At 47.7% G+C, this 22,299-nt stretch overlaps 6 protein-coding genes across 6 annotated transcripts; 1 reads left to right on the top strand and 5 right to left on the bottom strand.

Moving 5' to 3' along the window:
- Positions 1-36: 36 nt before the first annotated feature.
- DFJ58DRAFT_847899 (uncharacterized protein) lies at positions 37-718 on the top strand (the record flags this gene model as incomplete). The annotated part of the gene is made up of 2 exons (XM_041393534.1): positions 37-287; positions 451-718. 2 exons carry the CDS (start codon positions 37-39, stop codon positions 716-718), a joined length of 519 nt encoding a protein of 172 aa, XP_041235953.1.
- A 508-nt stretch (positions 719-1,226) lies between these two features.
- Positions 1,227-2,730, bottom strand: DFJ58DRAFT_870121 (uncharacterized protein; the record flags this gene model as incomplete). The annotated part of the gene is made up of 8 exons (XM_041394287.1): positions 1,227-1,268; positions 1,321-1,446; positions 1,711-1,783; positions 1,869-1,898; positions 2,096-2,130; positions 2,189-2,299; positions 2,426-2,484; positions 2,544-2,730. 8 exons carry the CDS (start codon positions 2,728-2,730, stop codon positions 1,227-1,229), a joined length of 663 nt encoding a protein of 220 aa, XP_041235952.1.
- Positions 2,731-6,139: 3,409 nt separating this feature from the next.
- On the bottom strand, positions 6,140-8,862 carry DFJ58DRAFT_736195 (uncharacterized protein; the record flags this gene model as incomplete). Its single annotated transcript, XM_041386757.1, has 14 exons — positions 6,140-6,294; positions 6,339-6,436; positions 6,510-6,622; positions 6,686-6,694; positions 6,751-6,879; positions 6,943-7,556; positions 7,994-8,043; positions 8,099-8,213; positions 8,264-8,370; positions 8,420-8,501; positions 8,552-8,593; positions 8,643-8,741; positions 8,790-8,804; positions 8,853-8,862. 14 exons carry the CDS (start codon positions 8,860-8,862, stop codon positions 6,140-6,142), a joined length of 1,638 nt encoding a protein of 545 aa, XP_041235951.1.
- Positions 8,863-13,137: 4,275 nt separating this feature from the next.
- DFJ58DRAFT_870118 (uncharacterized protein) lies at positions 13,138-13,658 on the bottom strand (the record flags this gene model as incomplete). The annotated part of the gene is made up of 2 exons (XM_041394286.1): positions 13,138-13,419; positions 13,476-13,658. Coding segments are annotated over 2 exons (465 nt in total), but the record flags the coding sequence as incomplete, so codon positions are not given.
- Positions 13,659-13,789: 131 nt separating this feature from the next.
- Positions 13,790-14,464, bottom strand: DFJ58DRAFT_870117 (uncharacterized protein; the record flags this gene model as incomplete). The annotated part of the gene is made up of 3 exons (XM_041394285.1): positions 13,790-14,116; positions 14,180-14,264; positions 14,349-14,464. 3 exons carry the CDS (start codon positions 14,462-14,464, stop codon positions 13,790-13,792), a joined length of 528 nt encoding a protein of 175 aa, XP_041235949.1.
- A 1,386-nt stretch (positions 14,465-15,850) lies between these two features.
- Positions 15,851-20,430, bottom strand: DFJ58DRAFT_736192 (P-loop containing nucleoside triphosphate hydrolase protein; the record flags this gene model as incomplete). Its single annotated transcript, XM_041386756.1, has 15 exons — positions 15,851-15,963; positions 16,022-16,268; positions 16,321-16,428; positions 16,489-16,856; positions 16,914-17,163; positions 17,252-17,347; positions 17,409-17,714; positions 17,765-18,199; positions 18,270-18,521; positions 18,576-18,811; positions 18,875-19,402; positions 19,463-19,663; positions 19,713-19,938; positions 19,994-20,019; positions 20,088-20,430. The coding sequence occupies 15 exons, from the start codon at positions 20,428-20,430 to the stop codon at positions 15,851-15,853; spliced, it is 3,735 nt and encodes a 1,244-aa protein (XP_041235948.1).
- Between the last annotated feature and the right edge of the window lie 1,869 nt (positions 20,431-22,299).

Genomic DNA, 22,299 nt, shown 5'->3' with positions numbered 1-22,299 from the left:
CCTGGCTTCTCGTCTAATTCATCCAGTCTGCATCCGATGTTGGGAACGGGGTACGACGATGATGGACGGATTAACTCGTTGGCAGGGATGGGTCTGTCTGACGAGCGATACGCGGCTATTCTGAGAGATATCGTTACCCAGGAGAGCTTCTCGGGCGTAGGAGTTCGAGAGGGTTTTTCGTTCGGTCTCGCTGGTGCTTTGGGTCCCGGGATGGGAGGGGAGAAGCGGGAACTGGACGATGAGGGCGATGGGAGAGAGGGAAAAAGGGCACTGTTTGAGATCATCGAGTGAGTTTGAGTTTCGTCGGGTGGAAACCAGTTGGAAGACGCCTTTTCTTTGGCGCTGGTACAGCCATGCGCATGGACCACCACCACCACCACCACACCGCTACAGGTCCTACTTGCTCTTCAGTTCGTTTATTTACTTCGCATCAATTACTGCCCTCACAAGTTCAGCTACCGGCTATCAATCTCCCTCAGCGCGCATCAGCCACAACTCTCCCTCCCATGGCTGCAATGGACTCTTCGCCCTATCGCCACCTTTCTCCAGTTTCGTGGGGCCCATCGTCGTCGTCGTCGACAATCCATCGCACCTCAAATTCAAGAGACGACATATCACAGCGAGAGATGAGGCAGATGAAAAGAGAACCCACTCATCAGATCCACTCGGTCCCGCCACAAGCTCCGGCAGCCCTGTGAAACTAGCAGCGCCGAATTAGCAACTGTGCAATCGCACATTGGCGTCCTGCAAAACTTTTATCAATCGCTCTATTTGTCGCATGATACACTTTTATCATCCCACGAGACGCTGCGCGGACAGACGGATTCTCTACTTGCATCCCATTCGACTTTACGCGCTCAAAATGATAATCTATTCGCTACAAATGAGAGTTTTGAGGAATCAAGTCGGAAGGGCTCGTATTAGGGTGTTGGAGCGACAGTACGGAGACGTGCTTTTTGAGATGGTCAATTTCAAAAGGGGACGGCGCAGCAGGATAGCTTAATGCAAGGGTTGATACGGTATTTTTTAGGGGAGGGAGGTGAGCGTCCTTGATTGATTGATTTGTTGCTCTATTTTTTTTGTACTTTCCGTCTCTTCCATGTACCAATCTACTAGACCTCCACGCAGAAATCGTATCCGTGCACCTATCCTGATTATAGGTGCTCAACTGATGGCGCACCGTGACCCGCCCTCCCCGACTCAGAACATTAGACTCCGGTTCATGGCTACTTTTTTTGAGGAAGGAGCGGGTCATTATTGACCGATGCCTTCGGTGAAATTATATTGAGGAAAGAAAAAGCGAAAGAGTGATCTACACACCTTAGAGTGGCTTTGAATCGGTCGACTGGACTTCCTATCAACGTCGATACCACTACCGTCTGGGTGACTGGGAAGGTAGACTCCAACATCAACAACTATCTTGACCATCTCTTCGTCGATCTTTGCCTGTAAAGACACGTCAAATCATATCCTAGGACAAATTTCGACGGTCTCGCCTTTTCTCAGGTTTCGACTATTTCATGAAGCGCTTCAGTTTCCCAGAGATCCAGACAACCTTGTTGAGGAATCCAAATTCCCGATCGTAAAAATACACAGGCATCACCAGACGGCGAATCCACCACCCTATCAGACATCCGATCTAGCGCGAGCTTCATGAATCTTCCTAACTTCGTGTCAGTGGAGAGATGCAAAAACATGCATCGAACTCACGATTTCGGCAGCATCATCCTTGAAGCAATTGACTTTCGTGTTCCATATTCTGGTGGCAAAAGACTTGAGACACCTTTGCGGTTTTGAAGATGAACTGTGTGATATATCCTAAAGCGGACATTCAGAAACCATACCAGCAGGAGGTGACAGATACACACCGAGGCCACCAAACCAAAGGACCCGGACGTCTTGAGGAATGAAAAAGAATGTGAGGTTGACAGGACGCTGCTTTAGGACTCGATGGGCAAGAGCGGATCGTTGCCGTGTGACCCGTGTCGTCGCTCGATAAAAGTAACAGCGATCACAAGAGTGACAGGCGTTCGAATGATGATATACTGACAAAAACGTAAACTTTGGAATCACAATATCGCAGAACAACAATCACCTGCAAGTCTCGTCTGTCCACCTCGGAAGGAATCCCTGATCAAAAATTGTAGAGCTTCTGAAGTATCGGCTACCCGGTAGCATTGGACCGGACCCGATTCTGCACCTCAGCATGAGCTGCTGGGCTTTTCAAATGTTCGGCCGGATAGACCGCTATGGCTGGGTCTACCTCCCGCATTGCTCGGACTACGCCAGGCCAAGTCGACTATTGGAATGCATGAATCCCAGAGTCATCAAGGTGCTTACCCCAAGCATATTGCGCTCGAACAGGCTATGGGGGTCACTGCCTCGTGTTTCCTCGTTTTTCTTCGTTGCTAGGATTAACCCGGACCGTAAGCCCAAATACCTCATTCTCTATCAGAAGACAGTGGCTGGCTGATGTGACATAAACTACAACCGATCAGTTCAAAGTTCAATACAAAGGGGAAAAAAATGTTTGCTATGCTCACGGGACATCTTTGACGCAGACTGATGAGGAGTAAGACTCAACAGAGATGACATATTCCTGATCGAGTCACCCTGGAGATGCGCAAGAAATCCCAACATGACTAGTACTTTGATGTCAGCGTCCACCTGCACTCGATTGGCTCCAGGAGACCACCTGGACAGCATCAGCGTTCGCACAAGCACTGACATCTGGGAAATATACTAACTGTGGCCGAACAGCAAACCATGAATATCATGATGCTGCGCGATACAGACCTTCGCGCAGCATACAGTCGCGGGCAACATCTAGATGCAAGCTCTTCAACCAAAAGGAAGGATCTCGTAGCGTAGCTCTTGAATCTTGATCTAACGGATGAGTACTGGACGAAACGTTAATATAGCTTCGAACAATTAGCCTGATGAACGTGCCTGAACAAGAACTAAGGCATATGTGCGGCATGAGCAGCCGATAAGCACGATTCGTTGCTCGATCAATTTCATCCTTGGCGAGTTGGACTGTCACAGGAACTGATTGGACGGTAGAAGCGATCAACACAGCTGCGGGATATCGGGATATCAATCACTCAGGAATTTAACATACCAAAAATTTGACAAACTATCTCATCTTGTAGCCCTCGAAAATCCGATCCTCCCGCAAAACACTAGACTCGTAACCAGTCTGGACTACGTCTTTGAGATGTTAAGTGTTTGACGTAGTCAGACTGGTCGATCTCGGAGAAATTTGGCAGGCGAAAGCGAGGAGTTTGAAATTTGACAGATGCCGGTGATGCCGGTTTAGGTAATCGTTGTAATTGTACAGTTGACAACACAAGTCCTTCGTTCGCACCTTAACAGAGTACAATTGTATCCTTCTCAAACATCAATGCATCATAGTCCATCGAGCAAAAGTACTTAACATCTAATAGGACCATAAAAGACAAGAGTTCTTTTTCAAATAAGCGCTCTCGATATACGGAAGGTGAGCGATCGGCCAAGAGTCAAGGCGGTGGAACCGCCGACATAGGTATCAGTTATCTCCAAGGTCGCCCTTTCTGCGCCTTCAAGCATCCCGTCTAACTAATTCTTATCGGTAGACCTACCGGACAATTCATTTCGACGGAACCATTGTTGAAGGGAACTACGTGTCTGGTAACGTCGGTGCGGTAAGGTTCAGCGCGTCAGCCGGAAATCCACGCAGATTCACTTCGTTCCATGTGAACAGGCGATTGACGCAGGTCCTAGTTTTATAGCTCAGCAGCGCAGTTCCTGCCCTCTCACTCATTTCCCAGTGGCTGAAGGTGACTATATTGTTACTGAGCGTTTGATAAAGCGCTCATGCGCAACCACAGGGCCATTCCGAATTCAAAGATGTCTCATCTACCGCAATGGACGTACAGAGGTTCATCCCTAGCACGCCACATGTGTATGTATCGGCACTCCCATTCTTGCCTGCCTGCCAATTCTCCGCTATCGAGATATTTAATATTGCACGATCGAGGCCACCGCTACCACAACATTGAACACTTGGAACATTCACTTCATTTTCTTCTCGTCCAACTCCATTCATGCGCTGCGCAACACTTCGGAGCTAATAGAGCCAGCATCCCATGACGACCGCAGTTTGTCCTCAATGCTTACGACGGATAGGTGGTTGGCTCCAAACGTCGGCTGTCTGTTATTCTGGGTACTGCCCACTTCTCGACACTCATTCGATAATCCTGCAACTGTATTAGTGATACCCAGAGGAGGTCCCGAGGTCGATTAAAAGTGCCGGGAGCAGTGAGTCTCTTCAAAGCCCTTTCCATTCCTCGCAATTACTAAAACCAATACTTGCAGACCTTAGCACCGACGGTGATCGGAGCGGTGGATCAATTATGGAGATTTCAGATACAATTTAGATGCGACTGAATGTACCGTGGATCATGCTCTGAATTCTAGTCCGAGTTTAATATTGTCCCTGCGAACGACGTCAGCTGACTGAGACTCTGGCAGTCATGATAGCGTACTGGCGCGGCCGGTAATGTGCCTGCCTCTGGCAGACCGAAGCTGGTGTGGCCTCAAGTAATGATGATTGCATGCTTCAGGTGTGCACAATCTTTTCCGAGCGTTTTGAATATGTTGACTAAGAGATTACACCGTCGCGCAGATTGCGTTGTGCCGAGATCAGAGAATGTGCGCTCTCCGTCTTTTCACCAGCTGCAGCAGCCGAAAAATTGAGAGGATAATCGTAACAAAATTCCTCGAGTGGATGAATTTTGGGATTCATTGGAAGGCGTTTTCTTTGCCGCCAGCACCAACTGGAGTTGATAGCGAATTACTACTGGAATCCGAAAATGATGGTGAACAACGCATCTATATTCTATCTGCGCCCTCAGGCGAGGGCGATAAGGCGGTTGTTGGATCCTTAGTAGTGAGATACGGTGAATACGCGAGCAACAGCCTGGTGTACATATATGCGTATACAAGTAGTTATCGAGAATGAAACTGCTGAGAGTTCTGTAATAAGTGTATGCACAACTACAAAATCTCGAGCGTCCTGACATTCGCGATGTGGGGAACTGAAGAAATGTCTTTGACTTATGCAATGATATCATGATGTGACGCAATTCTCTTGTATTCCCCGTCGCGCTGTAGCGCTAGCAAAAATGCACTGAAGGGCTATCCAAGGCGAACGATCATGCGCAACGCTCGTGAGTCAAATTCCGAATCAACTGGCCTGTACTCAACGGGAGACCCGGGCGGGGTCCAATCCTCCAATCTCTGTATGCCCTCTGTATGTCGTCTGAAAAGTCAGGTAGCTCCAGAAGACGGCGGACCCAGGGATGGACAAGCAGTAGAGTCTGCCAAGCGGGCGGCCTTGCCCGCGGGAATGACATCTGCTTGTCTTCCGTGGGGATCAGCACATCATGAAGCCCGTCTGCCTGGACATCATATGTGGATCACACTTTTTGCGCATCAAGTAATGCATCATCCCATAGTATTTTGTTCGAGCTTGCCTTACTGCGATTTGCAAAGATGGTAGCAGTGGCAAAATCCAGGTCGATCGCCGCTGAGTATAGCTAGATGGCTCTGTCGTAATCCTCGTAGTGAGTGCATATCAACGACAAGGGTCTGCACAGAGCATCTTGTTCGTAGCCCGCCGCAGTTTCGCAGTATTGGCTGTGATCAGAATGTTTTCAAGGATCTTTAGGCGTCTTCTTTGCTTCGTGGCAGTTGTACTTGCATCTCGATCCAGGATAGGAGAGATGACTTCAAAACGAGGGAACTCGTTGCCTGGTCATTAGAAGTCAGGTTGGCAAGCACCTGTAAAATAATTCGAATTAAGGGTCAACGAGAGCGCTGGCACCACAGACCTCCAGTACTGTGCGTCGCAACGCTTGATCGCGAACTGAGCTCTGCACAAGACTTGAAAGAAGCTCCCATGTACTATGTCGGCATTTAAGCACCTTCTAATCTTCTGCGCTCATCAAGCCGTAAGATAGGAACTTGGCAATCCATCCACGCTCTTTCTTCCAGTCATCCGAACTGCCATAGAGCATGCCGTATAGCATTGGCACATCGGATCACGTCAAGTTCTGGGCGCTGAAGAAGGAAACGCGCCGTGCGCGGGTAGATGAAATCAGAAGGATAAAATACCCCACGAATAGCGTGAGATTGAATCAATGATGCGTGCGAAGGCAATCGTAAGAGAGGACCATCGGATGAGGGTTTGATTAGGTTCTTCAGGAGGTTGAAGATATACAGCGCGTGCTGCTTTTCTTGCATATCCGAAAGCTGACAAGGGGTGAGCATAGCGAACAACAAGATAACGCACGGACCTCCACAGATTTCCACGCCAATGCTAACATGAATAGGCCCAGCAAGGGTACTATGGGATCCACGCACTGCATCAAACTGGGAAGTATATTCTGCAGAGCTAGATTTACAACGACGAGCTGAAAACATACATATTGAGCCTGAAGCTGCACAAGAGGACAAAATAACATTACCTTGAGGAGTGAGCACTGCAGCCATCATCGAGAGCAGCGGCATCAGCAAGTCGGTTCTGGATGGTGGCGGTCAATAGAGGCTCTACAAAGTAAGCCTTTGCCTTGAATCCTTGCTTGGCGAATTTCGCTGCGAGCATAATTTAGCCGAGGTACATGAAAAATTCAATCCGACGCACTTCATTGGGCTAGAATTAATCGGTCTTCTCCATCTTCGCCTTCAGGGCCAGGGAATGGCGCATACCCCATTGCAGTCCACGCTCAATTTTGTCACGAGATCGGTCAGTAGAGAAAATGAGTACAAGCGAGAGGCAATGCGCACTCTTTCGAGGGTGAATCGGTCAGCAGCAGGTTGCATATCCTCTCTAGCAGGCTGGCGAGCCGTCGCTTACGAGCTGCATCTGATTTGATTAAGATGCAGATACAGCGGATGCACAACGTTCAGGCCTTCAGGGCGACGACGCTGAGGCAACATAAGATCAAAGAGCGCAGTCATGACGCTACCATGAAACAAATCAATAGCGTCACCATCCAGGGAACTCAAAACAGCATGCACTGCTGGTAGCAGAGGTTCAAGCGGAATAGTCGTCCAAGCTCCCGAATTGAACCACACGACAAACTCCTTTGCAACATTGTATTGAGTATATATCAGCCCAGACACAATGCGTGACGTAGATTCCGTCCAGATTGCCTTCTGAAATAGCCTCGAGACGAAATCAGCGGGGAGTATGCCCGTTTGTGATTTTCCAGGTGTTGGTAGGTATCGAGGCGATAAGGAAAAGTCTAAGGTCTTTGCTCGTGGGGGCCGCCCATCATGGCATGGCGGAAAATATGAAGTCACTGCAACAGTGATCATTTCCTCGAGCACCTCGGAGTCAGGCAACGCACGATATAACCTTCGGAGCTGCGAAATTGGGATCGTCGAATTAGCACATATGAAGGAACGTTTCAGGGTATCAAGGGCAAAATACGGAACCTCCAGCGTAGGTGGCGTGAAGGCAATATTGTCGGCATCGTCCACCTGATCGAAACGCGTCGAATGGTTGGGGTCTGAGAAAAAAAGACAACGCATCGAACAGAGGCGTCGATCGATCGATCGATGGATGAACGAAGGCAGTGAGTCTTGCATTGGACTATGGCAAGACATAGTAGCACACGCATACTAGTAGTACATCAGAAATGAAAAGAAAGAAAAGAAGACAGCACAAATGAGACAACAGCAAGTACGCAACGAGCAAAGCGACCGAACTCGACAAACGAAAAGCAAAGATGAAGGGATCAGAATGGATGGAACATAGTATACAACGGGAGGGATGACATTAGTGCAAGCGCTAACGGAAGGTAGGAAAAGGATAGCATAGACGACGAGCCTGCATTCAGGCCTTCTTCTGATCGACTGCGAAGGAAGTACCCTACTAGTACGTGCCGGAAAGCGACTGAATGACTGTCATTAGACACGGGAACTGGCAGGACGATGATAGACTTACTAGCTTGCTTCCAGGTGAGACCAAGGAGATCGTTCACTGCGGCTGCTATACTGAAAAACAACGAGGAGAACCAAAACGCATGAGCGGACTTTCCAGCATTCCAACTGGTATGAGAATTGTAAGGTCGTTGCTGTCACAGCTGAGAAGAACATCGCGACTGTCGACAAGTTTAGCAGGTTTGCTGCTGCATGTTGCTGGGCGAACCCAATCGTTGGTACGCCTAGAAGAGAACGTAAGTTTGAAAGTGCTAAGGGTAGATTGGATGTATACCGATTTCAATAAACGTCGATAGATTGACCGCGATGTTGTCAATGGGCTCCCCAATTTCTGACGTCAAATCATGGATATAACGCTGCACCGCTGGATACCGAAATTGACTTGAAAGTAGTTGAGAAGGATGCCCAATGAAAGCCCATGTAGACACACAACCTTTGTACTCCTGAAGACACGAAGCCCAATACTAGGAAAACACTGTTAACAGCGAGCAACGTAGTTTCATCCACAGTAGCTGAAAAACAACTAAGACAACGATTGAGTAATGCGCTGACGACCACTCACGGACGTCTCGGTCATCTTCGAAATTAGAGGGAATGTTGGCATCTAAAATATATAATTAGTAGTGTATGATGGTTAGCGTGGAACGACTAACCGTTGTCTGAAGATGCCTCATTGCTAAGCTTGCCCAGAACATCCAAAAGATTAATGATGGTCTGTTTTCGTCTCGGGTCCGTAAACGCTTCGCTTCGAGCTTAGGGACTTGAGGTCACGTCATGAAAAGAGCGAGAGAGTCAAGCACCTGCTGCTCCAACGCCTTGAACATAAGTGAGAATAATCAGAATTGCTCTACTGGAGGACGTACCGCGAAACATAGAGAGAAGACGCTACTGTGTTTGCTGCAGAGATCGTCCCTGGGTATTATAGGTGCAAGGATCGGATCTTGGTTTTGATGTTGAAATGGGGTACTAAAGTAAAGCTCTGAAATACGCTTCAGACGGCAGAACGGCCTAGACGAGCACCGCATGTAGAAGTCGTGATTTGGAGGCAAATTGCGAAATTTATACGCTGGATATCTCAGTGAGGAATGATTGAGATGACGGCATGCTATCGCTAGACTCACTGCACTCAGCGATTCGGAACGTGATGGCTTCGAGGACGAATGCGAAGCAGCGGTAACCCTAACGTGGAGCTGCGTTAATTGATAGCAGAGTGCCGTCAAAGCTGATAGGAAGATGATAAATGAATCTACGGTGAATCATTCTCAAAATACATAAAATAATAATACCAGGATCATAGCAATGAGGATTGATTCGAGAGTCTTGCGGTTCCAAGGATCGTTGGACTTGATGCGAGGGTCCAGTCTTTAATGGCGATGTGCAGGGAACGAAATTGCTGAAAGTGTTGAGAGAGACGTGGATACGCTTCGTGAAAGCTGCCGAACTTTGCAGGGAGAGAAAAGACGCGAATTGACGAAGAGTGTCCGACGTGGGGACAGATCCAGCATGACATGAAATTCTCAAGTCCTCTGAAGCAGGGAGATGGGAATAGCATTCGCACAACAGAGGATATAGTTCATCGAATCGTGTTTCTGGAGAAACAGATAGCGAAAGACCAAGATCTAATGCCATTCGCATTGCGTGGTCAGTAGGAAGCCATTCGTTTGTACTTCATGCAGCTAAAAGCAGCATCCATATGAAACTGATCAGACGTGGTGCAGCAAAACGTACAAGACGAAACTCTCACCCACAGCAGCTTCGTTCCTCACTACCGGGCCAAGTAATGACCAACGGAAAATGCCCTGCGCTTCTCAACGTGTCTTGGATGGGGGCGGCCTCCCCAGTTTTTATCGATCCCATTCGAAGCGCTGGGGCTGTAACGGAACGCGCTTGCAGTGGTAATGTGAAACCCTATGTGGGAGGAGTGGTCAGAGGAGAAGTGCCGATGGGGATGGCGCAGAGATTTCGCGAGCCGAGAGCGATGACGGGGAGTGACTTGTGGGACCTAGCAGTCAGGTGGTAAACATTACGACTATAAGAACCAATAAAAGGGTAAGTGCTGATGGGTACGATAGTAGGATTACCGATATTTGCCAGCCATACTATCTTCTGCAGGCGCCGATGTTGGTGCACTCTGGACAGGCGCGTTAGCTTGCGCATCTCCAAACTCAAACGCTGTCTGTCCGAACTTCGAGGGTTCCGCAGTGGCAAACGCCCCAAACCCTCCCGAAGTAGGAGTAGTGTCGAAAGCAGACTTCCCAGCTTGAATAAATAGCGAGGCTGATGGAGCAGCGGACTCGAACGTAGGTGCGATTTGTCCGAATGATAACTGGCCAAAAGAGGGCTGCGAAAATGCCGAAGTTGGTGACGACTGTCCAAAGGCAGATGTGGTTTGCTGGCGGAAGGCATTGGTTGGTGATGTCTGGCCGAAGGTAGACAGCAAGTTGTAGATATGACGCAGGCATTAGACGCTGAGGGCGGGCTTGGAATGCTGGATTCGGGGGTGGATGTAGAAGTAGGTGCATATGTAACGATAGAACCGCTTCTCGTACCCAGCACGAGGCGCTTGCCATTGGGAGACCAGGATACTGTACAAACGGTCAAAATATCAACATGACATACATGTTACAAGGCTGACCTCTGTCAGAGAATCCTGCAGCAGCAAGCCTGTCAAATCCCCTCAGTGGTTGTAGTTGAGCAACCTATGGCGAAAAGAAATCAGTGAACGCGAATCAATATATCCGTGCACCACGCACCTGTGGTTTCTCCTCTTCACTCTCCCCAGGCTCGATCACGGGGCCAACAGAACAATGCAACCACGTCAGCGACTCTTGATCCTCTTTTGAAACATCTTGTGAACGGGCGGAGGCACAAACTTGCCGCTCCTCGAGGGTTGCCAGCCATTTGTGAAGGAGTGTTCCATCCGTTAGCAGGCCCCCAGCGTGTATGAAACGAAGTCAATCTTTCAATTGGGGGAGACCTTTGACTATCTGCGTTTATCTGCATATTTTCAACCACGCACATTAGCTTTAACGTCCCTGACTGTGTCCTTCGTATGGACTGTGAGGTCAAAGTCGGGGATACCCTCAGTGAACCGGATCGTCGGGTCTCTGGAATCATCTGGTGGTGTCGAGGATGAGGGCTGTCCAAGAAGCGGGTCAATTTCACGCTGGCTTTCTCGCTGAGCATAGTCCCTGCGCTTGCTGTAGGCCTTTGCGCAACAGCTTGACAAGTCACGCCGTCAATACGAAATACGAAATAATATGCACGCAATTATGAATCACCGATATTTTGAGGTAAAAGCTACTGGAGGTAGATATAACATAGGTGAGAGTTCCGAGTCGTGGGATGAAAACCTTTGGTACACATTCTAAATCCTATAACAACATCTTTGAACGCGCTGCTGTCGCTATAGCTACTATTACAGCTTAAACAAATCCAAGATTTTATCCAATAAGGTCTTCTGGGACACACTCATCTCATCAAACCTGTCATTGAGACGCTTCTCCAATGCCTGCACTTCGGCCCGTACTACGCTGATCTCCGAGCAGATATCGTTCTTGAGTTCCGCCTTCAGGGTCACAAGTTTGGTGGCATGGGCCGTGAGTCTCCCTTCAATACCGTTTACACTCTCCTTGAGCCCATTTGAAGACTGAAGCACCTGTTCCATCTTTTGCTCCAAATGGCTCAGCATATCGATCATCTGGGAACCTTCATGAAGGCTGGTCAAAATATGAACTGCGTAGCAAATAGCACAATAACATACTCGTAGCCATTTGGATAGTGCTCCTCCAATCAATTTGAGAAGCTGATAGTACGAGTGTAGGCTGATCCGGTGCTGGACCAAATGTACCGGCACTCCCTGCACTCCCCGTTGATTCAAAAGAGTCCCTGTAATGGGGATCTGAGATTATCATAAATCGCATCAGGATATGAGCGTGAAGAGGAAAATGAATGCTAGCCTGAGTTCATGGAGAAAATGGTAGCCATATCGAATAAATTTGCGTTAAGTGTACAGGGTTTGTGAGAAGTGGGAGAGTATCAAAGACGTAACTCAGGACTGCGGCTTCGTGGTTTCACTCGTGCTGCCAAATTGTGCCAATACATCAACGGTACTTTATATAAGGTCAACTTATTTTTCAATATTAAATTATCAATACACAGCATCAACGGAGATCTACTGTTATCTCCCATAGCTGCATGATATCGATGCCAATTCGTTGTTTAGAAATTTCAGGGTTCTAACTGCCGGCTTTTAGGTCGCCATGATCGGAGCCTCGGAATCAGCATATGCAATTGTCGAAGGTTTCCCAGCGGGATCTAGATGTAATCTAGATGATATGGGCGCTCAGCTACCTGGTACGCTCATCTGAGTCAGTTAACAGTGGGATGAAACTTAAGAGAATAAATATGTATTAAATTGCTATTACAATGACGCATTATCCCCTTGTTCAAAAGGAGATGTCACCGCATGGAGCGGCCAGCTGGCAGCCCTCTGGATGTATCCAAACACTTCAGGCAGCTCTTTTTCCATGCCCCAAACCCCTTTGGGCTCCCGAGCTATCTAACATCTAGATGATAGAAGATAAGGATGACGGGACGATAGCCCTAGCATGTCAGAAAAGCAAGCATATCTCACCTGCAGGCAAACAGAAGCCACGAAGTCCATTGTGAGCCCCAGTAAGGTTAATGCATCAAGTTACGCGCAATAGTCAACGTGTCAAGTACCTGCACATTGCGAGGCCATCCTCGCTGGCTTCAAATGTTCCTTGCCAGTACGCCGGGATGAGATACAGATATGTGGACCGTAGTGAGCGCCAGTGGTGCTACCCGACAAACATATATTTGATTCGATACCGTGACAAAAAGGCCATCCCCAGCCAAAAATGTGAGGCACGAAGCCGATGAGGAGTACAAAGTCTCACTTGTGCTATCATGTGTGTCGATTGTCAGAGTGCCGCTGCACAGCTCAACGACGCGAAGCGATGGCTAGAGACGGGCAGACAACGGATCTTCAGGGCAATAACCGTACGCATGCAACAAATAGACTGGAAAGAACGGTTATTATAAACTCCTGGAGAGGGATACTAACTTGCATGGAGCTGGAGTTTTAGATTTGATGTGTGATTTCTCTTCAAAGAGAGAGGGTTGAGAAACGGTACCCGGTAGAATAGCCGCGTATCGCTCGTCAGACAGACCCATCCCTGCCAACGAGTTAATCCGTCCATCATCGTCGTACCCCGTTCCCAACATCGGATGCAGACTGGATGAATTAGACGAGAAGCCAGGATTAGACGAAGAATTGTGTGGTTGTAATTGCGACGCCCCAACTGCGAGTGCCTCGCTCAAAGACGGGTCTGAGAGAGGAGGAACACCGAGCGAACAAGGTACTTTTGACATTTGTTGGATGACTTTAAGGTGCATCAGGTGTTTCTATCCATCCGTGTCAATGTCGATCTATACACCTCGGTACAAAACAAAAAACGCACCTCCAACATATCCAACGACCCCTCCTTCGTAAATGGCTTGGGCAAAATATCATTCATTCCAGATGAATAATACGTCATAATCTCGCTCGGTTTTGAATTAGACGTCATGCCGATGATGGGGGTCATATGGTCGGGCTGGCGGATCAGATTCAAAGCGCTGACTCCGTCCATTTTGGGCATCACGTCCTGTCGCGTTCACATCGCATTAATTCTAGCACACGCAGGGAAGAAAAGAAAAGAACTCGCCATAAAAAGAAGAAAAACACACCTGCCAAACAACAGTGCGCTCGAACGTGACGAGCGGTCAAACACATTCACATTTCGAGACTACATCTATACGGCATGAGTGCCCTTAATATCTCAGTGATGTGAACAGCTTCGCCACCAGCACGAGGATCGAATAGAATCGCCATGAGTGTGCCGGTGGAATTGAAGGTGAGACACTGAATTGTATCGTTGTGTCCGGTGAGAACAGAGCGTGGGCGATCGGTATCAGCAAGATCCCAAAGCTTAACTGCGTGTTCGCTGGATGCACTGGCGAGGACGTTAGACGCAGTGGGGTAGATGAGAACGTAGTTGATCTTGCGTGGTGATGCATCAATGCAGGCGATAGGGTCAAAGTCTTGTGGTACCCAATGATCCTGGCCCCGGGAACTGCAGTAGATATGTCAGAATCTGACAGACAATCTGACAGAGCCACATACCTCTCTGGACGAAGTCCTTGCGAGCACGTACGACAAATCCATCGGGAAGAAGTCCTGGTCGTCCTTATTGAAGATACGCAGGATGCTTTGCTTGAAAATGGACGTAGCAAACGAATCAGATTAGATGGTGACGATTCAAATGTGAACGAAATAAGAGAAACAGACATACATACAAGGGATCGTGAGGTCGATCACGATGTACTGGGTTCGTGTGAGGAGAGAACCGAGGAGGCGAACGAAAATGCGTTGTCGCGGATCTATTGAAGGCGGAGGTCTCTGTACCATAGGTATGGCAGGTATTGGCGGTCTGCGGTGCCCGGCAGCAGGACAACGAGTTGCGTCAGACTACAGTGGCGGTGAACAACGAGTGATGTTGTGAGTAAAAAATGAAACGCCCTCACTTAGTAGGTTAAGAATAGATATCTGAGGTCGTCTTACTGTCCACAGAACTGAGCATCCCAACGATCAACGGATACGCCTCGCCGTCCTCATCAGAGAGGGACGGCAGCAAGATCGGCTGCTCCGAGTTTGGTCGGCTCCCTCCCGCCATCTCAATATTGGCCTACAAAAATAGCGGGTCAATGTGCCAGACTCTTGGCCGATCGCTCACCTTCTGTATATCGAGAGCGCTTATTTGAAAAGAACTCTTGTCGCATCCTTAAGGCTCCAAAGACCGGCTCTGTTGAGTTCGGATGATAACGGAGCAAGTTACTAACCGTGAACATTTCTTTCCAAATTTAGGCTCCAAGATACATGTTGAGCTTCCACACACGTGACGTGTGTGGAAGCTCGACATGTATCATTTTTGATACCTACCGTGAACGCCCGAGTCACAAGCGCAACGGCGTTATGGATTTTAAGCCAATCTCAGCATGACCGCCGTCCTTTTGGCTGAACTCGAAATGATCCCCCACAAACTAGCTGGCATGTTACGACGTGCTTTTCTGTCGTTAACTCGTTAATTTGGTGCGGATAGCAACGCTTCAACTACGTCAGACATTCCGTTCGATAGGGGAGAACGTGCAAACGTGCTCAATCTCACGGATCGCCTCAAATATCGGCAATTTCCATTAAACCGTTCCGTGAGTCGTGTTTTCGCTTCATATCGTCAACGCACTCACGTCTCCCGTCTGCCGTCATGTTTGCTATTGATATCAGTTTCTGGCAGTTCTGATATCGTTCCAGAACCAAGAAGTACGCGATTTCTTCGAGATCCTCATAGTCGCACTGGAAGATGCTCTGTTATGGGACGTCTGGTACGCCGGCTCGATGCCGTTTCCGTCCGAGGTACTCAACGATTTAAACCTTGCTGTTATTACGTGGATGCAAGCTAATTCGCTCCCTCTTTTTTGTTCCAGCTGATCAATCCGTCACCTTGTGCCTCCATCCTCGCAGGATTGACCCATCCCCCGGACTACTTGTCTCCCGCACAACAGAGTGGGGATGACGAGGATGGTGACCCGCTTGACCAAATTATCTGAGAGCGCGAAGATGATCAACATCTACGACCGGTTTGAGTCATTCATAGGCAGTACGTGTCTTACTATCCTTGCTCGCATGAACTGTTCTAAGTGATCTAGACGGTACCCTCCGGCTCAGCGGCCCTTGCTCAGAGCAACGCGCACTTCCTCAGAATTACGCTTGAAGGCAAACAACGACACAATCCAGTCCCTACTTCCGGCTATCAGTAGGGTTCAACGGCGCAGGCGCTGAAAGTCCAGTGGCTGCACTCAATCCTGGAATGAAAGACGCCAATGGGTGGTCCGGATTCTGGGAGGATGAATCTGTTAATACGAAAGATGTTAAAGGCGTATACGGCTGACTAGAGAAAGTTTCGCTCACTTGGTAGGGATTTAAGAAAAGCAAATAATTGTTCAACTTCTATGCCGCGTTGCTGCATATCAGCGAGAAATGTGGAAACGTCGCTATCACCTCCAGAAGTCGATTTTTGCACTTTTGATGCCCGATTCTCTAGACTAGAGTCAGCTGCACGCTTAAGAGGCTGGGAGTCTTGGCATCTCTGGGATTGCATAGCATTGGCTTCTTTTGCACTACCTTTGGAGACGTCGTCTTTAGAGGAGATGCAAGCCTGATAACATTTTAACGGAGTGTTGACCCGCTACATATAATATGATGCTCACCTGAGCTTCCAACTGTGTAATATCTCCACTCTCTGCATCCACCGCGGCACTTAGAGCGGGTGGAGACTTCGGTCTGGGAGACGCTTCTGGGCACAAGGGGCTCTGCTCCTGAGTATTTTTCACCGCATTAGATTAGGATTGGGGGGGGGAGCGATATTAGAGCCTTACTGAAGAGCCCAACTGCGAGTTACCGCTCTTGGTACCAGTATCCGCTGCAACAATAACGCTTGACTGGACCTCCTGGGCAATTGGTGGCAAATCGCTGCCCTCATCATGGACGATAAAGCTGGGAGGGGCAACTCGAGCTTTCTTGATCACAGAGTCTTCATTAACAGGTTCAACGACCCGTTTCTCGGATGGCCTTCCCGAAGGCCGGTCTGTTCCCTTACCTTTAGCTCGGCCTCCTTTCTTTGTTGAGGAGCGAGCCTTTGATGTTTTTAACTTTGTTTTCCCCTTCTCCAAACGGACATCTGAGTCTTCAATCTCAGGAAGTGTGCTCATTTCCTCCGCTTCGTCGTCATCATTGAACAGAGAGCCTGCAGTGTAGCGTCAATTAGATTTTGAACTGTAGAGAGTGGCAAGCCGATACGTACGTAAACTGGGTGTTGCCCCAGTGAATGCGTCAAGAATGGCCGCCTTACTGAAGGAGATATTGTTCAGAAAGACGTCCTGAGTGTCAGCGGCGACAATTCTGTAAATATGGACGGTCTTTGGTTGGGGGGGACGATAGATACGTCCAATCAGCTGCCCTTCATCCGTGGCAGACCAAAGTGAGTCCTGCAATTGCATAAGCGTGGGGGAAATAGCCGATGAAAGGGTGGGAGAGTGGATGAAAAGCGAATGCTGACCACAATGATCAATATATTTGCACAGGGTAAATTGAGACCCGTTAGCCCAACGTTGGACATGATTAAGACACGAGGACCATCACGTCCACTACTTTGAATTGGGAAATGATATTGGTTCTAGTGGAGGTTGACAATTTGCCGTGGATCTGTAAAGTCTTGATGCCGTTGAGCTCTAAAACCTGTAGTTCAAACAATTGACATTACTAAATTGCGATAAAGCAAATTGGAATGATCACCTACCTTGAGCACCTGTGTATAGCTAGAAGGGAATGCACAGTAGACAAGTATTTTGTCATGGGGCGTAGAGTCTGCAATACTGCTAGTAGTGACGTCAAGATTTGCAGATGACGCTGTTAGCTTATCATCCACAACATGGAGAGGTGGATGGCCGTCAAGCTCCTGATGCCAACAAATGACTTGTGCAAGAACGTCGAGTTTGCGAGATGGGTCCTTCTTCCACTCGTCCAAACTGGAGGGATTTGCCCATGGATATCCCGTGTTGCAGCTGGGGTGCAATAAAGCCCTGCGGACCTGCGTGTAAAAATCCTGGATAGATTGGTAAGTGCTTGAATGAGGGTGAATGAAACAAATTGTACCGAGCCAGAAGCAAACTTTGCTGCTCTAGTGCCGCCTTCCTCTACCAAATCCTTGGCAATGCGCTCCAGATTATCCACCTCATGGCTGTACAGCTTCACAAGGAGATTATGCTCCTGGAATGGAGCCAAGCCCGATATCCTGGCACCACAACTATCGACAGACCAGATTGTGCGCCGTATAACAATGCCAGAAAACCTTTCTCTGATGATGCCAATCCACATCAGCATCTGACTACGATACAGGCTGGGGACCTCAACATCGGCATCACCCTTTACCGTTCCCATGATTATTGTGGCAATGCGGTCACCTTGTTGAAAGCGCTTGCGATCCTTTGCAGCAGCAGTACGCAGTTGACGAACCATTTTCAGGGCCTCATCATCATAAGCGCTGCCAAATAGCTCCAGACCCAGGTATCGTCCAATATTCCACACATCCTGACCAAATGAAGAAGGAAAAATTAACGTTAAAGACTGAGTGGGTTGATAAATAGCATTAGTCACTCACAAGAGGTCGAGAGGTGATGGGTGTGGCCGTCATAGCAACCATTGCCTGACATAGCAAGCGAAGGCAAAATATCGCCCAGTAACCCTTTTTTACATTTCTGTAATTATGGGCCTCGTCCACCAATCCTAACAAGAATTTGCGCCCATAAGCTGTGCTTGGCGCATCTATGGTATAGTTGGATTTTTGTCGGGGATGTTTTGTTGGGCAAAGATTATTCGCCTCAAAAATGCGGTCACAGTCGGATTCTAAAGCCTGGGTGCAGGAAAAATATTGAGCTTTGTAGACAAAATAGAATTACGTCCATACCTTGGGAGTAGTCAAGATAATTCTCCGCCCTTCAGGCTGCATTGACCTGCTCCAAATGTCTTCCCACCAGGTTCGTCGACTGCCCCAAGTAGCCAGATATGGTAGAATGTCAAAAGTTCCCCGCTGAAGATACCGGTGCAACTCCGAAGTAAACTGGGGTACCAGATTGGCTGGGATGACAAGCATCACTGGAAGATTTGGAATGTTTGGAGAGTCGCTCCTCCACCGCTTTGCAGCTAATTTGATTTATGTCAGATCAGAGCTCCAGCACAGCGGGAACTTTAACAGGTATGGCGTACCTATTTTACCAGGAAAGCAGTTGTGCACAGCATAAAATTCACGATAGAATGAAAGTATGGCAATTAAGGCGGTGACTTGAATGGTTTTGCCTAAGCCCACTTCGTCCATGAGCAAGACGGGCATTCCACAAAATGCATTATTGACCATCTTGACGAGACCAACAAGTTGATGCCAGCGGAGAGCAAGAGACTCCCCATTTTCTTTCAACCAGGCTTGACCGTCCTCAGTCCAAGGGTCGCAATTGCCATAGGGATCTTGCAAAAGGTTAAAGAACGGTATTTGCTTTTCTGGAAGTCCAAGGATCGTCCATAGGTCATCCTCGGACATGCTGCTGTATTGCTCCACACCTTCCGACCACTGGAAGTCGCAATTGTTGGTTGCATCTGGGTCAAACGAGGGTACTGATTCTGCTGGCGTTGTGTTTGGATCACAAAGTTTCAATTGGTCCTGGATGGACGCTGCAAGTAGAGTAATATCTTGTTGAGTGGCAAGGAATGAAAGCGCCTGGCGCAGTGGCTTTGGTAGACCTATCTCCAAAAAAAGCGTAAGATGATAGTAATGAAGATATGTAAGCAAGGTTAACGCACGGTTTTTGCTTCCACCATTTATGTCAATCCCTAAGCCTTGAAGAAGGTCGCTGAGCGTTTCTTGCTGCTCTGAAAGCTGCTTCAGCGACTCTCGATCGCCATACCGAGTAAGGATTTTTGTGAGTCCATCTACGTCCTTCAGCCAGGCTCTAATGTATTCAGTGTCCAGACGTTTGTTTTGCTCTGCCATAGATGAGAATTCTGGACAAACAGAATTAGGTATTAAAAGGTAATATTGTTAAAAGTATACCTTGCCACGTCTCATCTACTTTGTTTTTTAACTTTCCGAGCCTACCCCTTTCACGTACAATAGACTTCCTATTCTTTGCCCAATGGTGGGCCACAAGAGCATCTAGGAAGCGCCGGACTGGCTCCTTGAGTGCAATACCGTCCTCTGTGAAAGATTCAGGGCCAAAAAGTGCCTCTGCAAGGCCTGAGTAGGCAAGTGCGACCTGCGAGGTGGCAAGATCAGGAAGCTTATTGAAATAATCAATGAGAGCGCAGTATAGAGACAAAATAAATAAATCTCACATTTGCCACCTTGAGACGCTTCATAACTGAATATGGGTCGAGGCCACGTTCAGCCAGTACCACGTCAACGGTACTATTTATTTTCCAGTTTGACCAATTGGCATGGCAATAGTCCAGCCAATGTTGTCGACCTTCATTGTCGTTATCAGGGCGATCTTTTTAATGTAATCCACTTGGGCAGCATCCTCAATAGCCCAGAAATTGTTAGCAAATGTCAAGACTGCCTGATGGATCTTGAGGGACTTCCAGGCGCTGGGAGTGTCCTCCGTTATGTTTACGGATAAGGGAGTTGAACCCAGCATAGTGTGCTGTTGCCATATGGGCCAACACCAAGGAATATTGCCAGCCTCTGTGGTGTCTGTCGAGGAATCGACCTGTTCTGCATGAGAAGGAGCGCTGAGTGCAAGAAGAGCACCAGGCATAGTAATTGTAGGCATTGTAGGAAGAAAGAGATGGGTTGTATTGAGGTGAAGTTCTGTTATTCACCATACTTAATTGTAGCTGAGCGACTTAGGCAAGTGCCAATAGACTGGGAGCGAAATAAAATGAGACTTGGCAGCGGTGAGTCTAGTAAGAAGGGTCGATAACCGCCTATGAGGACCCTGATAATCCAATTGGAATTTAGTCCACCAAGCCTATCACTGGCAGAACATTCAATCCACAGAAATGAACGCTTAACTTGTGGCGTTGTAGCACAGTCAATCCGATTGGTGGAGTTTGGAGAGTGACAGCACCGAGTGACGCTCTGTGACGCCAATATGTAGTACACAAAATTAGATCCCAGCTCAAGGCTAAGCTTGCTAGGACGTAATTACTGTCAGTCTAGGACGTCCTCTGAGGTCTAGTCTCTGCCTGGGAATTCTGATCTTGGTTACTGGCGCTAGCCATTAGTGATGTGCCAGGCCCGGCCTCGGCCCTCAGACCCTTCAGGCTGGGCCCTGAGTCAGCCATTAAGACGCCTAGTTTCTGTAGCAAAATTTATTTTTTATTGCGATATACTCAGATCCTGGACGCCATTTCTAGATTACAGTCAAAGGGTAATATATATAGCTGCAACGTTAGTAATTCTGATATCTAACATACATAAGCAGAATAGCTGCCAGTGTCTAGCCCCGCTGTGCAATGCTGATGGATTAGACTTAGCAACAGAGTATTCAAATTTTGTTCGATCAATGTTTGTAACTAATGGTGACTCAATCGTCCACAGAGGAGAATTTGAAATTTGATGCCCATGGTGTCACAATCTTAGTACGTACAACGTTACACACATATATCAGAAGTTATACCCAGAATTTGAAATTTGGGGCCCATGCTGTCACAATCTTAGTACGTACAATGTTACACCCATATATCAGAAGTTATACCCAGAATTTGAAGTTTTGGGCCCACAGTGTCACAATCTTAGTACGTACAATTGGCTATTCCCCATTGTACGTACTAAGATTGTGACACCGTGGGCCCCAAACTTCAAATTCTGGGTATAACTTCTGATATATGGGTGTAACATTGTACGTACTAAGATTGTGATACCATGGGCCTCAAATTTCAGATTCTGGACATAACTTCTGATATATGGGAAGGGTGTTGTAACGTTGTATGTACTAAGATTGTGACACCATGGGCCCCAAATTTCAAATTCTGGACATAACTTCTGATATATGGGCGTAACATTGTACATACTAAGATTGTGATACCATGGGCCCCAAATTTCTAATTCTGGGCATAAACTTCCGATATATGGGGTGTAACATTGTACGTACTAAGATTGTGACAGCATGGGCCCCAAATTTCTAATTCTGGGCATAACTTCTGATATATGGGTGTTGTAACATTGTACGTACTAAGATTGTGATACCATGGGCCCCAAATTTCTAATTCTGGACATAACTTCTGATATATGGGTTGTAACGTTGTATGTACTAAGATTGTGACAGCATGGGCCCCAAATTTCAAATTCTGGACGTAACTTCTGATATATGGGCGTAACGTTGTATGTACTAAGATTGTGACAGCATGGGCCCCAAATTTCTAATTCTGGGCATAACTTCTGATATATGGGTGTAACATTGTACGTACTAAGATTGTGATACCATGGGCCCCAAATTTCAAATTCTGGGTATAACTTCTGATATATGGGTGTAACATTGTACGTACTAAGATTGTGATATCATGGGCCTCAAATTTCAGATTCTGGACATAACTTCTGATATATGGGAAGGGTGTGTTGTAACGTTGTATGTACTAAGATTGTGACACCATGGGCCCCAAATTTCAAATTCTGGACATAACTTCCGATATATGGGCGT

The sequence above is a fragment of the Suillus subalutaceus genome (genome assembly GCF_016647625.1).
Source record: "Suillus subalutaceus strain FC151 chromosome Unknown DFJ58scaffold_254, whole genome shotgun sequence".
Taxonomy (NCBI): domain Eukaryota; kingdom Fungi; phylum Basidiomycota; class Agaricomycetes; order Boletales; family Suillaceae; genus Suillus; species Suillus subalutaceus.
This window is presented reverse-complemented; position numbering and strand designations above follow the sequence as displayed.